Source organism: Candidozyma duobushaemuli (genome assembly GCF_002926085.2).
Source record: "Candidozyma duobushaemuli strain B09383 chromosome Unknown A_B09383, whole genome shotgun sequence".
NCBI classification, from domain to species: Eukaryota; Fungi; Ascomycota; class Pichiomycetes; order Serinales; family Metschnikowiaceae; genus Candidozyma; species Candidozyma duobushaemuli.
This window is the reverse complement of record NW_020289901.1, coordinates 163,510-177,195: the sequence shown is the minus strand read 5'-3', so window position 1 is coordinate 177,195 and position 13,686 is coordinate 163,510. Positions and strand designations below refer to the sequence as shown.

General features: G+C 47.3%; 8 protein-coding genes across 8 annotated transcripts; 2 read left to right on the top strand and 6 right to left on the bottom strand. All coding sequences in view use genetic code 12, as the record gives it.

The window, feature by feature from the left end:
- Nucleotides 1–119: 119 nt before the first annotated feature.
- CXQ87_000083 (SDR family oxidoreductase) lies at nt 120–1,136 on the bottom strand (the record flags this gene model as incomplete). The annotated part of the gene is made up of 1 exon (XM_025478669.1): nt 120–1,136. One exon carries the CDS (start codon nt 1,134–1,136, stop codon nt 120–122), a length of 1,017 nt encoding a protein of 338 aa, XP_025338142.1.
- Nucleotides 1,137–1,452: 316 nt separating this feature from the next.
- On the bottom strand, nt 1,453–2,847 carry CXQ87_000082 (uncharacterized protein; the record flags this gene model as incomplete). The annotated part of the gene is made up of 1 exon (XM_025478668.1): nt 1,453–2,847. One exon carries the CDS (start codon nt 2,845–2,847, stop codon nt 1,453–1,455), a length of 1,395 nt encoding a protein of 464 aa, XP_025338141.1.
- Nucleotides 2,848–3,310: 463 nt separating this feature from the next.
- CXQ87_000081 (uncharacterized protein) lies at nt 3,311–4,657 on the top strand (the record flags this gene model as incomplete). The annotated part of the gene is made up of 1 exon (XM_025478667.1): nt 3,311–4,657. The coding sequence occupies one exon, from the start codon at nt 3,311–3,313 to the stop codon at nt 4,655–4,657; it is 1,347 nt and encodes a 448-aa protein (XP_025338140.1).
- A 149-nt stretch (nt 4,658–4,806) lies between these two features.
- KSP1 (putative serine/threonine protein kinase) lies at nt 4,807–7,155 on the bottom strand (the record flags this gene model as incomplete). The annotated part of the gene is made up of 1 exon (XM_025478666.1): nt 4,807–7,155. The coding sequence occupies one exon, from the start codon at nt 7,153–7,155 to the stop codon at nt 4,807–4,809; it is 2,349 nt and encodes a 782-aa protein (XP_025338139.1).
- Nucleotides 7,156–8,208: 1,053 nt separating this feature from the next.
- CXQ87_000079 (uncharacterized protein) lies at nt 8,209–9,645 on the top strand (the record flags this gene model as incomplete). Its single annotated transcript, XM_025478665.1, has 1 exon — nt 8,209–9,645. The coding sequence occupies one exon, from the start codon at nt 8,209–8,211 to the stop codon at nt 9,643–9,645; it is 1,437 nt and encodes a 478-aa protein (XP_025338138.1).
- Nucleotides 9,646–9,665: 20 nt separating this feature from the next.
- Nucleotides 9,666–10,832, bottom strand: CXQ87_000078 (uncharacterized protein; the record flags this gene model as incomplete). Its single annotated transcript, XM_025478664.1, has 1 exon — nt 9,666–10,832. The coding sequence occupies one exon, from the start codon at nt 10,830–10,832 to the stop codon at nt 9,666–9,668; it is 1,167 nt and encodes a 388-aa protein (XP_025338137.1).
- Nucleotides 10,833–11,138: 306 nt separating this feature from the next.
- Nucleotides 11,139–11,633, bottom strand: SKP1 (SCF ubiquitin ligase subunit; the record flags this gene model as incomplete). Its single annotated transcript, XM_025478663.1, has 1 exon — nt 11,139–11,633. The coding sequence occupies one exon, from the start codon at nt 11,631–11,633 to the stop codon at nt 11,139–11,141; it is 495 nt and encodes a 164-aa protein (XP_025338136.1).
- A 119-nt stretch (nt 11,634–11,752) lies between these two features.
- On the bottom strand, nt 11,753–12,967 carry PEX3 (Pex3p; the record flags this gene model as incomplete). The annotated part of the gene is made up of 1 exon (XM_025478662.1): nt 11,753–12,967. The coding sequence occupies one exon, from the start codon at nt 12,965–12,967 to the stop codon at nt 11,753–11,755; it is 1,215 nt and encodes a 404-aa protein (XP_025338135.1).
- Nucleotides 12,968–13,686: the final 719 nt, after the last annotated feature.

Here is a 13,686-nt window from a genome sequence, read left to right as displayed (position 1 = left end):
CAACCGTTAGTAGCTAAAGACTGGAGAATATCTCTACCGCATAATCTGTGCAGGTGACGGCCTTGATAAATTTGCAACCATTCTTACATCCAACTGAAAAAAGTTTCATATATACGTATCTAGAGTTTAGCCTTGGCGTCAAGAATCTGCTTGACAGTGTCATAGACAGTGGTCTCCAAGTCGATCAATTGGAATCCCAAGATCTTCTTGGTCTTGTCGTTCACGATCTTGCACATTCTGTCGTTCACAGCCTTGCCAGTGCCAGGCTTACCTTCAGGGATCTTGCCCTTCAAGGCACTGAACTTCTCGTTCAAGATGTCAAGAATGTCCTGGGCGGCGAATCTACCGGCGTTAAGCAACAATCTCTCGTTGGAGAGGTTCTTCTCGAACGCAACAACATGAGCCTTGGCCACGTCTCTGACGTCGACGAAGCCACCTCTGGTTCCCGGCACCTTTGAGTCAGGCTTCATCTTCAAGAACCCGTTGAGGATTTCGGAGGATGTGTTCAAGTTGTCCTTGAGTTCGGAGTCAAAGGCCTGAGGGCCGAAGACGAAGGATGGGTTAACGTAGTTGATCACGAACCTGGGTTTCTCCTCGGCAACATAGTCCCAGGCGGCCTTCTCGGCAAACTTCTTGGATCCACGGTAACCAGCGTAAGCATCCTTCTTGGCCTCCTCCCAAGAGATCTCGTTCCACGAGTCCTCGTTGTTGGTGTGAGAAGCGTCGCCCTCCTTCTCAGCAGTGGAGACGGCAGCATATGAGGAGGTGACGACGACTTTTTTGATTTGAGGTCCGTACTTCTCAATCGCCTTCAAGGCGTTCTTGGTACCATTGACGGCAGGCTTGAGCAATTCCTCCTCGGAGTTTGTGGCCTTAAAGTGGAATGGCGAGGCGGTGTGCAAAAACACAGTCACCTCTGGGTGTTTCTTCAAAGCCTCGTCGAAAGCCCCCTCTGGCTCAATGTCGGGAACGATTTCGTATGAAAAGTTGGGAGAGTTGAGCAACTTGGACAAGTGGGTACCTTTGGATTCAGATCTCACGGTGCCGACGACTTTGTAGCCCTTCTCGAGCAAGAGCTTGACGAGGTGCTGGGCGATGAAGCCAGTGGCTCCGGAAACAAAAACGGATTCAGGCATTTTCAATGTGGTGAAGAAAAAAAGAGTTGCAACCAAGGCTTTATATAGTGGGGAGGGTGCGCCTTAGCAATACGCAGTGTCTAGCGGGATATCTGCAAGAATCCACAATGTGGCAGGCATGTGCGAAGGTAGCGGAAATAAGTGAAGAGCGATCGATGTTTAAAAGTACATGTATTGAGGGCAATCTGCCTGAACGTATCTCGGGGTGTTGGAAGGGGAAGGCGATTCGGCTGCGGAACGCCTCACTTAGGAAGCCGCAGCGGCTAGTGCCTGGTTCGGCTATCTACAGTTTTGGCTGCAAACTGGCACCAATCTCCTAACAAAACAACAACTTGTTGGCTTCTTCGACGATAGCTGCTTCGCCTGGCGTGAGGTTTTTTGCGCTGAACGGAACAAGGCCGAGTTCACGAAGAGCGTCAACGCCGCCCGTAGCTTCAACATCTTCACTAGTGGCTCTTCCTTCATGCTCGGTCTCGGCTAAACCGTGAGGGAATCCTGGGAAGTCTGGTCCAGCAAGACCTTTGAGGAAAGCTTCACGCTGAATGGCCACGTATTTTGCGTTGATGTCACACAATGGCGCCGAAGGGATGTAGAAAACAGAAGAGTCGTGGGTTCCTTCGTGGATAGGGTCCACGGCATGGATCAAGTCACAGTGCCAGAAGACCATATCTCCAGGGTTAACACGAGGCACAGGCACCATCAAGTCGTCCAATTGAAGACCAGGGTGGGTCTCGTTGTTGAACTCTTGACTCTTTCCTGGGAAGGTGCCTGGCAAGGAGGAGTCCAATTTGAGGTTATCGTTTTCGTCAAAGAATGGGCTCATCATCCAGTAAGCAGTAACCTCCTTGACCAAAGGAGCGAAAAGAATAGAACCCTCCTTTGGTGCCACTTCGGAAACGGCCAACCAGCCCTGGTACGCACGGAAGATGTTGCAGTTACCGTTGGATGCATACTTCTCCATATTGGCGTTGATTCTGTGAGTGGCATCGTTGGGATCGAATTCCTCCCACTTCCCATCAAAGATTTTCTGGTAGCATGCACTGTAGGCTGGGTCCTCCCATCTCTCAAGCGACCCACCGTCAGAGTGAGGACCAAGCATGAACAAGGCGTCACCAGGCATTCTCACTCTCAATCTGTCTGCGTAGGAGATGTTCTGGTCAAGAAGGACCTTGGCGTCTGGATCAGCATGGAAAAGGTTATTCATGAATCTGCTGGCCTCTCTCAAATTGGGATGGGCTCTGGCTTGCACCTGGGGCTTGGACCAGTAGAGCTCATAGACGACCTTAGCATGCTGGGGGAAACCTTTGGTTTGAGGGTTCTTCTCCACGTACTTGAGAACGTCCTCCTTGTATCCGACAGCCTCCTCCTCTGGAATCACGCCTTTGATGACAACGCAGCCTCTCTTCAAGATCTCATCCCTCTTCAGTTTGTCCATGTTAGACAACTCGTCCATGGACACCGATGGGATGATGTCGCCTCTCTTCTCCTTTATCTCCTCGAGGCCCTTGGCAAAAGCCTCCTTGAGTCTCAACCAACTCTCCTTAAAAGCAACAGGATCCTTGATTAACAGTTTTTTGATGTCTGCCCAGAAAGAGCTGTCATATGTCTCTCCCTTACCAAACGAGTTGAAAGAAGTAGAAATGTCTCCGTCGGGCCTGACTGTGGCCTTGGAGAGATCAAAGTGTTTGAGTTCGGTAGTAGCAGATGGCATGTTTGAATTTATTTGATGAAGAATAAGTGCTTCCGATGCTGGTGTATTTATATTCTTCAAGGCATCGTGACAGCTCGGTTTGCAGCCATTTTGACGGCATATACCTCTGCCCCACAATCTCCACCGCTGTCCCGATTCGGTAACCCGCCCGCACTCCGAGTATGGTAAACCTCCCGTTACCGAGTCTGCTTCTACAACATGACTTTTCTCGTGACCCTGTTCCCTATCAAGAAGAGAGAGGTATGTTCTTTATGAGAGATCTAGAGGAAATCACTAACTCCAGCGTGCTCACAATGCATGTTTGTCATGTCGCTCAAGTAAGCGAAGATGCGAGGTCGTTGCTGGAGAGAAGAACTGTGTTCGATGCAATCAGGGAAAACTTAAATGTGAGTGGGACAAAAAGAACACTTTGTCATTAGAGCCAAAAGCACACAATGATCTGGACGAGGATACCTTTCTTAAAATGTTTCGAGATCGAGACCAAAGAAAACCACAGTTCGTGTGTGCTACACAGCCATTGGCATCATTTCTAAGTAAAGACTCGGTCTTGTGCTTTGATGGTGACGCATACGGATTATACTATCCATGGCGAGGAGAAGCCAAGAGCTCTGCTAAGGTCAATCCCAATTTGAACAAGTACTTAGCTAGTGAGAATGCCTTTGCCTTGCCTAGTGCTGCAGAACAACGCAGACTAGTGAGACTCTATCTTGATCATCTTTATCCGTTATACCCGGTGGTGAGTCGAAATATTGAAGATGACTTCAAGAACCAGCCCATAATTCTACTCAATGCTATATTTTTAGCTGCAACCAGATTCGACACCTCCATTCACAAAAACCAGCTTCGAGAGCGCCTAGCTGTTCTCTACAACCGGTGCAAATTACTCGAGTTGATTGAGACAAACAAGGTTGTGTTGATCCAAGTTTACATATTGCTTTCCACACACGAAGAGGGCATGGAAGGCGTCACCTCCTCTAAAGAATTTGTCGCCAAAGCATGCAATCTATGTGGGGAGCTCGCAATAACAAATATGGGATTCTCGGAAGAGATCATTCGATTTCCATTTCCAAAAAGTGGACAAATGTTCCAACGAGAGCTTCTCAAACGACTCTTGTGGACAACCTATTGTTGTGACAGGCAAATTTCCGCTACCAGTGGTCGAGAAATGATCTTCAACGTTCATGATTTCTTCGTGGAGCCATTGACCGTAGCAGACTTTGATGAAGGCCCTCACCAAGTAAGTGACTTTAATGTTTTCTACTCTTGGTATGAGCTTTGTATGCTAGTGGATAGGATTCAGTCGGCCCTCTACAGACCACCATCAAACAGAACACAAGACGATGCATTACAAAAAGACCTCGAAAACTGGTCCCCTCATGAAATTAAACATGACGCAGAGAAGTTGGGCTTCCTAAAAATTACGCATGCTTATCTTTGCTTACTTTACTTACGAAAGGGTATTGATTCCGTGGCCCTCCTGCTTCACAACACCGCAATGTCAATTGCATTCGACGAACAGCTAGTATTGACGATCGATCAGATCCATCAAACATCAGCCTTGGTTCTTGATACTCTTGATCTGTCACCTGTGCTACACCATATAGTCATGGTGCACGCCGTGCTTCATGTTGTTGCTCTTCTACAGCTCGAATTGAATACTCATTATGGATCAGAAGCTCAAAAGACATCATTTAAGGAGTATTATGATCAAATGTCCCAACGGTGTCTTCAAAAACTCAAGTATTTCAAAGACTACTGGTGGTTTGCGGGATCTGCTTTAAAGCTCTGTGAAGCGATAACACAAAATTGAACGACTTACAAGTTGATGAGTTCTTCGTATCATTCGTTATGAATTAGCTTTTCTATATTTTGTAGTGCATATCGGTTTTGATGCATCAAGAGGTACAACCGGTTGCCAGATCATGCGAACGGTTAACCGTAGCTATCGCGAACGTATGACTAGTCAAAATCAGGGCGATTCTTACTCTGTTCAATCCAATTGTGTCCCGGTACGCTTCGAGAAGTCTCGTCAAGATCGTTTTGGAACTTAACGTACGATGAGCTGAATCCAGGTTGGAACGAACGGCGTTTGAACGAGTTTGTACGATCATGCAAATAGCTTTGTCCCTGCAAGGCTGCATGATGAGAACCGTTCATGAATCCGTTGATAGGCTTAGAGTTCGCCAGTTGCATGGCACCAGTGTGTGAACCTCTTCTGAATGGAGGAATGTATTTTCCTTTGTCATTGCCGTTCATATGAGTCCTGGAACGGGCGCTGTCATTTGAGTCCGAAGCCTGAACGTACATTGTGTTGAATAAAGGCTTCTTAACTCCATTGAGGGTGTCTTTCTCTTTTGGTTCAGGATTCGAACCATTGCTAGCCACATTGAAGTCGCCTTCAAGTTGAAACACAGGATCGTCGTTCAAGTTCATGCTATCAACTTCTGTGGCGAGATGATCAGTAGCTTTGGCCAAGGGAGACCTTAAGTTTGGAGGCACATACTTGCCATTTGCACGAGTGGTTCCTTGTGGCTGTAACAGTGGAGATTGCATCGATTCCGGTCTTGTGCGTCTCTTTCCTGGAACATACTTCCGTCGACCGGAGTCATTGTATTGATGTCCAGAAGAATGGTTATGACGCTTGGAAGTGTTGCGAAGCAGGTTACCATTCCGGTGTCCATCGTAGCCGTTGCCACGCTTCCATGATTGCTTCTTGCGACCACGTTTCCATCTTCTTTTCTTATCCTTTTCTGACCTTTCATGCTCGCGCTGCTCACCATATTTGTCCATGTAGTGATTGAAGACACTTCTTGGTGTGAAGAAGTCTTCACGGCGAAATCTCGCACCAAAGCTGCCGCTGTTTACACTGCCTGAATTTCCGTAGTGACTGAAGCCATTTCTGGTACTGAAAGCTCCCTTGTTGTAAGAAGCTACGCCAAATGGCTTTCTCGTGTTTCTGATGAGCTTTTGCCCTGCGCTGATAGGAATAGGGCGAGCTCCCATATCGGGTGATAAAAGTGCATCGGCACGGCGGTTATACGGCATGCTATCATCTCTCTGGATTGAGTCAGTGTCCAACGCTGTGCTAGCTTCCGAATTGGATTCAAGTAGTTTAACCTCGTCATCAATAACGATATGAGGGCCATTGTCTAACACTGGAGACGCAACAAGAGCTTCGGGAGGTGAGATCTCCTTTGTCTCTGTATCAAACTTGAACATCTCGTCGTCTGAATCTGACTCAAGAACCTGCTCGGGCCCCTCGTTGGTTTGGGTGGTAGCGGTACCCTCTTCATAATAGTCTTCTTCGTAACCATTCTCTTCTTCATCAGAATGTTCTGCCCAATACTCCTCATCAATGGTGAAGAACTTGAGGTTGTCTAGCTCATGCCTCAAGCTTTCTAAATCTCTGTTTGTCGGATCGATGTTCAAGCAGAATCTCAACGTGCTGAACATTTCACCTGTCATGCTGCTGAAAAAGTCAAAGAGCGCTTCTCTATTGGCAGAAAATTGAAGAAAGCGCTTGTCAGTGTAGTTTGCAACTTGGAAGGGGTTCTTGTGGAAGACAAGAGTGAGAAGAATCACGCCAACTGACCATAAGTCAACTTTGGCGGCATCGTAAGATTCTTGTTCAGTATCAAAAAGTTCAGGAGCCATGTAACGCTCGGAACCAATGTCAAACTCTGCTTTGTTGGTGATTACCCTTTGAGTAGTGGCAAGACCCCAATCGCAAATCTTGATCGACCAGTCTTGGTCGATTAATATGTTCTCTGGCTTCAAATCCCTATGATATACCGAGTTGGAATGGCAGAATACCAAGGCGTCAAGGATTTGGCTGAATACATCCTTGATATCCTGCGAAGTGCTGGGCCCAAGTCCATTTTGAACAGCCTCGTACAAATCACCTCTAGGGCAGTATTCGAGCACAAGATAGGAATCGAAGTAGTCAATTAAGTTTGTTATGTTGTCATGAGCACCAAGAATTTGGTGGATGCGTATTTCTTTATTTGTCTCTTCATAGAGTGCTTTCAACGTCGTGTTGTGAGAAGGCTGGTTCTCGACAACAGGGGCGGCATTGGATCTAAGTTTTGCCGGAGAGGAAGTGGCTCTTCCAGTTTTTGAAAGCTCTTTCAACTCCTTGGTTCGCTTATAGTCAATAGGAAAAATGAATTTGACCGCGACCAACTTGTTGTCGAGAGTGGTGTCCTTTGCAAGAGACACCAACCCATATGAGCCTTCGCTGATATCGGCAACCTTGAGATAGCGTTCCTTCAATAGGTCGCCCCGGTCGTATCGATTATATTGTTCCATGAAAGCAAAGCAGGTTCCTTAGTGCAGATGATGGATCTTATGAATAATGAGTGGATTGCATAAAAATGTACAAGGGTGAGAATGTTCAAAGGGGTCGTAATTGCGCTTTGGATGATGTTGATTCGCCGTAAGATCCGAGTTGAGTTGATATCGACAGGTGTATATGCTATGGTGAAGGTGACAGGCGCTTCGAGATGCTGAAGTTGGGGTAAAACAGAAGCGAATCTGGTGGAATTGGGAGGAATGCGGAACACTCGTAGGTTGCTCTCACGCTGAAGTGGTGCTTGTGTTGGGATATCAAACACACGCTTGCTGCTAGTGGGAGATCAACTATAGTGCTGCTAAAAAGGTTCAAACGTCTATACCCTTCTTCAGTATCGATCGTGACACAGATCGCACTACGACAATGTCGTCATACAGGAGGCACGGGTGTGGGTCTAAGCTGGTCCTCATGCGGTCAATATTTGCTACAGGGGTAAGATCCAAGAAAATGCTTATCGTTTCTTAATTTTTGAACTTTTTGGACGTGAAAGGATAAATTGTTGAATCCCTCAAGTTTTTATTTCTGCTGACATGATTTGTAGTTGTGCATGTTTTTGCACGTTGAGTGAACGGTTGCGAAAACGGTTTAAACAAGCAGTAGAACTGACATAACATTTTTCGAGTGAGCAACAAAAAAATGAATCGAAACGGCCCATTGACCGCAAGGAGGTTCACGAAATAAATGCAAAGGCCCCCTTTTCGGAAGAATACGAATCCCTTAAATGATGAAAGGGCATTGTGTTCTGATCTCGGCATGCGTGGGTTGCCGTTTCGCAGCCAAGTACCCTGACGAGTGTATCACCGAAATCCACTACAAAATAGATCAATTGAAGATTTCTGAATCAAGTCGTTATCTTATGATTCTGCAAATTTTATAATTACTGTTGTACCATTGTTGCCTTTGGTTTGCTGGATCGCCACAACTGGTGCCCATCTGCAGTACCATAGCAGGTCCACTATATCAACCGCTCCCGTCCAGCTACACCACCAAGTTTCATCCCATTGCCTGCTATGGATAACGATATAGCCACGTTCTTGGCGTTTACAGGCACAGAAGACGAAGCAACTGCTCAACGGTTTTTAGAGTTGACCGGTAACAATGTCGAATATGCCGTGCAACTCTTCATGGAGTCGGGTGCAAATGGAGCCACCGGTGGCTCATCTGGCAATGCTGGAGCCAGCTCGAATGACGAAGATATCGCCCAGAGGCTCCAACAAGAAGCTTACCAGGAAAATGTCAGAGATGCGGACACAAATGTCCATCGTCATGAGACATTGATGGATTCCTGGTCAGATTTAGGTGCCATGCAAAATCCCGTCGACAGAATCCAGGATATGTTTGGCCGGGGACGTGTAGGCGTGTTCAATCAGCGCTTTGAGGAGGAGGATGATATGGAGGACTATGACGACGCTGATGATTCGGATGAGCCACAGATCGTGGAATTGGATGACGAAGATGATGAGGAAGGCGTGGTCGATCTAGATCGTGAAACATTGCCACCCAGAAATAGAAGGTCCAGAGTTCGTCAAGAAAGAATGAATGACTTGACATCTACACAAAGAAGACTTGCACAACTTTTCAAGCCACCATTTGACCTCATTGAGCGCACTAACCTAGACGGTGCTAAACAAAAGGGTCGAGCCGAAAAGAAGTGGATCCTCATGAATATCCAGGACCAGAGTGAATTCCAGTGCCAGGTTTTGAATAGAGACTTTTGGTCTAAACCCGAAATCAAGAAGTGTGTCAAGGAAAACTTTATCTTCCTCCAATTTCAGCATGACTCCGTCAATGGCGAGTCCTACGTCAATTTCTATCATACAGACAGCTACCCACACATCTCCATCCTAGATCCGATGACAGGTGAAAGGGTCAAGAAATGGACCGATGGTGAGGTACCAGATCCTGAGGAGTGGCTTGCAGATGTCGAGCTCTTTTTGGAGAAATTCTCGCTTGTTCCCGGCTCCAACAATCCTCACGTTAAACACGAGGTCAAGTTCGATCCTGACGCGATGTCCGAGGAGCAGCAGATCGAGTTTGCAATGAGGCAGTCCGCTGCTGCTACCGAGGGCAAGACGGCAGAAGATGCCATTGCAATCGACGAAGAGGAGGCAGCGGAAGAGCCCGCAGAGGAAAAAGATGCATTCGAGAGCATTGAGCCCAAGAGTCATACGGAGCCTACGGCTGGTTCGGTCACAAGAATACAGTTCAGGTTCCCAAATGGTAAACGTCTCATTCATAAATTTGATTTCGAGAACGATTCTGTTCTCACCATTTTTCAATGGTTGAAACAAGTGCTCGCAGATGCCGAGGAGTCCGCTTACGGTATTAGTCTGTCGGACAGATTCACTATCTCCAGTGTGGGCAAGCCCAAATTGCTCGAGTCTCTTCACGAGACGATTGGTGCTATGGGTCTCAAGAATGCCAGTATCTTGCTTGAAAAGGAATGATCTAGTCGCAATTGTGAACACTAGGCTTGTGGTGACACTGACTCCAATTTGGTTTGCGGCGGACTAACGTGCAGCTTAGAAGCGACGTCTGGTTCGTCCTTTGTATGGTTGGCCTCCCCTCTGTCGTGCAGCCTGCTGCTACGTAGGGCCTCGAGATCGGCATCTACCTCATCCTGGGTAAGGCCAGAGCAAGAGGTAAGCTTGACAGTTGCTTCTTCATGATGAGGCATGCCATGGCCACGTTGTTTGGCCTCAAATTCTCGCAAATTCTCGAGCGCATCCATCTTGGCCTTGGTCAACTGGATCTTATTCTTCTTGAAATAGCGATTATCAATGTCGTAATAAGAATCGACGTTTTCCCGCTTTAGACGTACTTGCAGGTGGGGCTCCGAGTCGGCCATTTCGCTGACGGGCACCACCGACTTAAAGTAGTGATTCCAATCCAGAATTGCGGAGCGTTCCGCTCTGATTCCGTGAAATTCTTCGTATAATTTGGCAAGCTCGTGGTGTGTTTTTTCTATGAGGTCGTCGCGACGATCGAGCATAGCCTGAAGGTACTGTTCCCAAATGATTTCCTTATTGCGTGTAACATTATTATCAATCAAGGCGTTCTGGTAGTCGTACTGGTTTCGCAGAGCTTGTAGTTGTGTTTCATAGGGCTTTGATATTTTTCTGAAATGCTGTGCAAAAGGTAGTTTATCGTTGCGGGCTGCAATGTCGTCTAGATCCTTTGGAGCCACAATCAGCGCTACCAGAGCTCGAAGGGTTTCATCATTGTATTTTTCTTCCGACATTCCAAGCAAGTAGTGTTCAGGGGCTGCAATGACTTTTTCGAGGTTTTTTGTTTTCTCCCCATATATCGTGCTCCATTCTCGGTCATGACTTTCCGCAGCCAGAATCAGCTCGTCTATGATACTGAGCAAATATTTTGTTCTTTCGGCCCGGGCGTCCACGTACTCTTTGGAAAGCGAATTAAACTCAGCCGCTAGCAGAGCCTCAATAATTGCTAACTTGTCCAGTGACATGGCCGGTAGGTCGAGTATGGTGCTAGGGTCGAAAGGTCCCTGAGGCACCTCTGGTCCACTTTCCAAAACAGGGATTTCAGGAGTGGGCTCGTTGGACTCACTAGGCACATTGCCCGTCGATTCCTCCAATTCCTGCCTCACCACAGGCTCCTGGTGCTCCATAGTGCTGTGGTAGTTGCAAATGGATGCGAAACTTTCTGCGAACCATCGTCTGCAAATCTGCTGCCTGCACGGCTGCAACGGGAAACATTGATTACACCAACAAACGTAACGAATTAGGGTTTTAGATAATGTAAATTATGGGCTTCATAGTGAAGCTACAAATAATGAGGAGGACTGCCAGGACCACTTTTAGATATTTCCGGACCCTGCTTACTAAACCTTCCTACAGTCCACCACCATCCTTTCCCTCTTTTCTTTATTCATTCATTCCACTATAGACTCGCTCCAGCTAGGGGGCTCTGATGATCACCTGTCCTCAGCCCACTCGTTCTCCTTACGGATAGCCGCCTCCTCCTCAGGGCTGAAGTCGTTCACAATGTTGAACGTCTTTCTCAATTCCTCGGGGGACTTGTGCTTGATCATCTCGGCAATAATCTTACAGCCGGCATCCAACAAGGGTCTGATGTTCAAATAGTTGGCAGCCAAGATGATCTCATACAACATCTCCTGGTCGACCTTCAAGAAGTTTCTATCCCACGAATGCACAGGAGCCGACTTTCTGGCATCCTCGTCGTCATCATCTGGGAAGATTGTGTTTTTATGGTGCTCACACCACTCCAAAACCTTGGCCAAAACGTTGGCTCTGACGTTGGGAGTTGGGATCTCGAAGTCCTCGTCGTCCTCTTCCAAATCGGGCTTCAAGTCAGAAATCATGTTCTTGATAAGAACGGACTTGGTGGCCACCTCCACATCAACAGGAAATTTCTCCTCATCAGAGGAAATAATCACAACCTTAGGCATGTCTGGTTATGTGTAGTTGGTTCTTACGCTATACCCGCACTTGCGATATATCGCAGGTGCACTATCCCATACACACTCTCTACACATGTTCTCGGGTTATATATATATCATGAAACTGGTTATTCAAAGTTTGAATAGATACTGGCGCTGAACTCATCAAGTTCGTCTAAGTCGTTAAAGTTGTTGATGTAGATGTTTCCAGTGACCTCCCCGTCTACCTCGGCGTTCTGGGGGTCGCAGATGACATTGGACTGGACAGACAACTGGGCCAAAAAGGTAGCGAGCTTGTGCAACCTGCCTGGCTTATTGTCCGGGTTGAGCGCCACAGAAATGCTGTCGCCCAAAGTGTCCACTCCATTTCTCACAAGCGACGAGAACACATGCAAGGTGAAGTCATTGGAGATGATGAAGTTGGTTTCGTTGATGAGTTTCACAAGGTTGGAATCCTGGTTCTCGAGTTCATTGACGAGCTCGGGGTTGGTGTTCATGAGCGTTTCAATCAAGTTGTCATACTCCGTAGGGAACAAAAGGTTCTTCACGAGCAGGCCGTCCGCAATGATTCCAGCATTGATCTCCAGGAGCATCTGAGTGAAGGTGTCTACCGACAACTCGGTCTTGGGGGTAATCTCCTTGAACTTGCTCTCCACAAGACTCTCGAGGCCGTTTGCCATACGCATCCAGCCGTGGTTGAGAAGCCACCAACTCAAGGAAAGGTAGCTCTGCTCAATGAAGTAGTCAAACGAGGACTGCGAGTTCTGAGGCACCGAGCCACCAGCCATGACAATGGCCAGCTCAAGGTATGCCTTTCTAGCCAAGATGTTGAGCTGGAGACGCGTGAGCAAAAGCAAGCCCGCTGCCGAGTAGATGAGGGCAAGCATTCTCGAGATGGACTTGACCTTCAAGTCGTGCCACAACTCAAGCTTGGACTTGGACAAGAAAGCCAGCAAGTCGGACGAAGATGCGACGTTATCCTGGCTGGAATGGGCCATCAAATTCTCAGTAGTGAGCGAGTCGCTCATCTCCTTGTTAGTATTCTTCTTTCTCTTGAGAGCCAGGGTGATTGCCTCCGTGGGCAAGAAGTTGAGAACCGGCTGAGTCAATACTGGCAACAAGGCCAAAATTGTCAAGTAGCAATCCTGCTGGGTCTGGATGAAACGACGTCTGATTTGCTCTTTAACAAAAAGCTCCTGCTTCAATGAATTCTGAAAGTTCCGGAAGCGCTTGATGACGAACTGGTTGACAAGCAAGTACACGGAAAACCCCACGGCAGACGTCCAGAGGAGCTTTCTCTTGTGTCTGCGGAAGAAAGCCGCCACAGTCGGGAATACAGGCATAATATGTTTGATGGAGATTGCCTGGAATCCGTTAAGTGTCAACTGTTATTCTGGTTGGATTGACTGTGAGTTCACTATGGGGATCGCGAAACCGAGGCTTCGTCATGTGACTATCTTCTCCCCCACACTAGCGAGGTGGTGTAGTCCAAAGTGACCGGAAACCCTAATTTATTATGAAAAAGAGGATGTTTTGAAAACATTGAACTATGTGGGTGATGCAGAAGAATCGTTGAAATTGAGGCCGATGTTGCGACTTGAAGTGACACTTTGCAGCCGTTGTCAAGAGCCCTCAACCTGGTAAGAGATGGCGCGACCGGTCGATCCATCTTGCAGTAGAGGCATCTGGAAAGCTTTTCATACGTTTACTATGATCTTGATGGAAGTTCGAGAAAATACAGTTTTCTTCGATTTTGGATGCTGAAGCTGTTCAAACAACGCCGTCGGTAGTCAACTGCCGACAGGGCCCACGCATTTGCAGCCAAACGCCGCGTCCTAGAAACCCAACTTAAATCCGACACGAGACCCCAACGTCAGGCCTCAATTTTTATGAACTTTGAAGATCAAAATGTTCGAATTGGTGGTAATTGGTGTCTTGGTGGGCGGATTGAGGTCATATCGGTCTCGTTGGCCATGACATAAACCCGAGCGTTACTCATATGAAGATAGACAACCCATACCATCCCTGGGAATACAACCGGAGAGCCTTCCATTAACTCTGA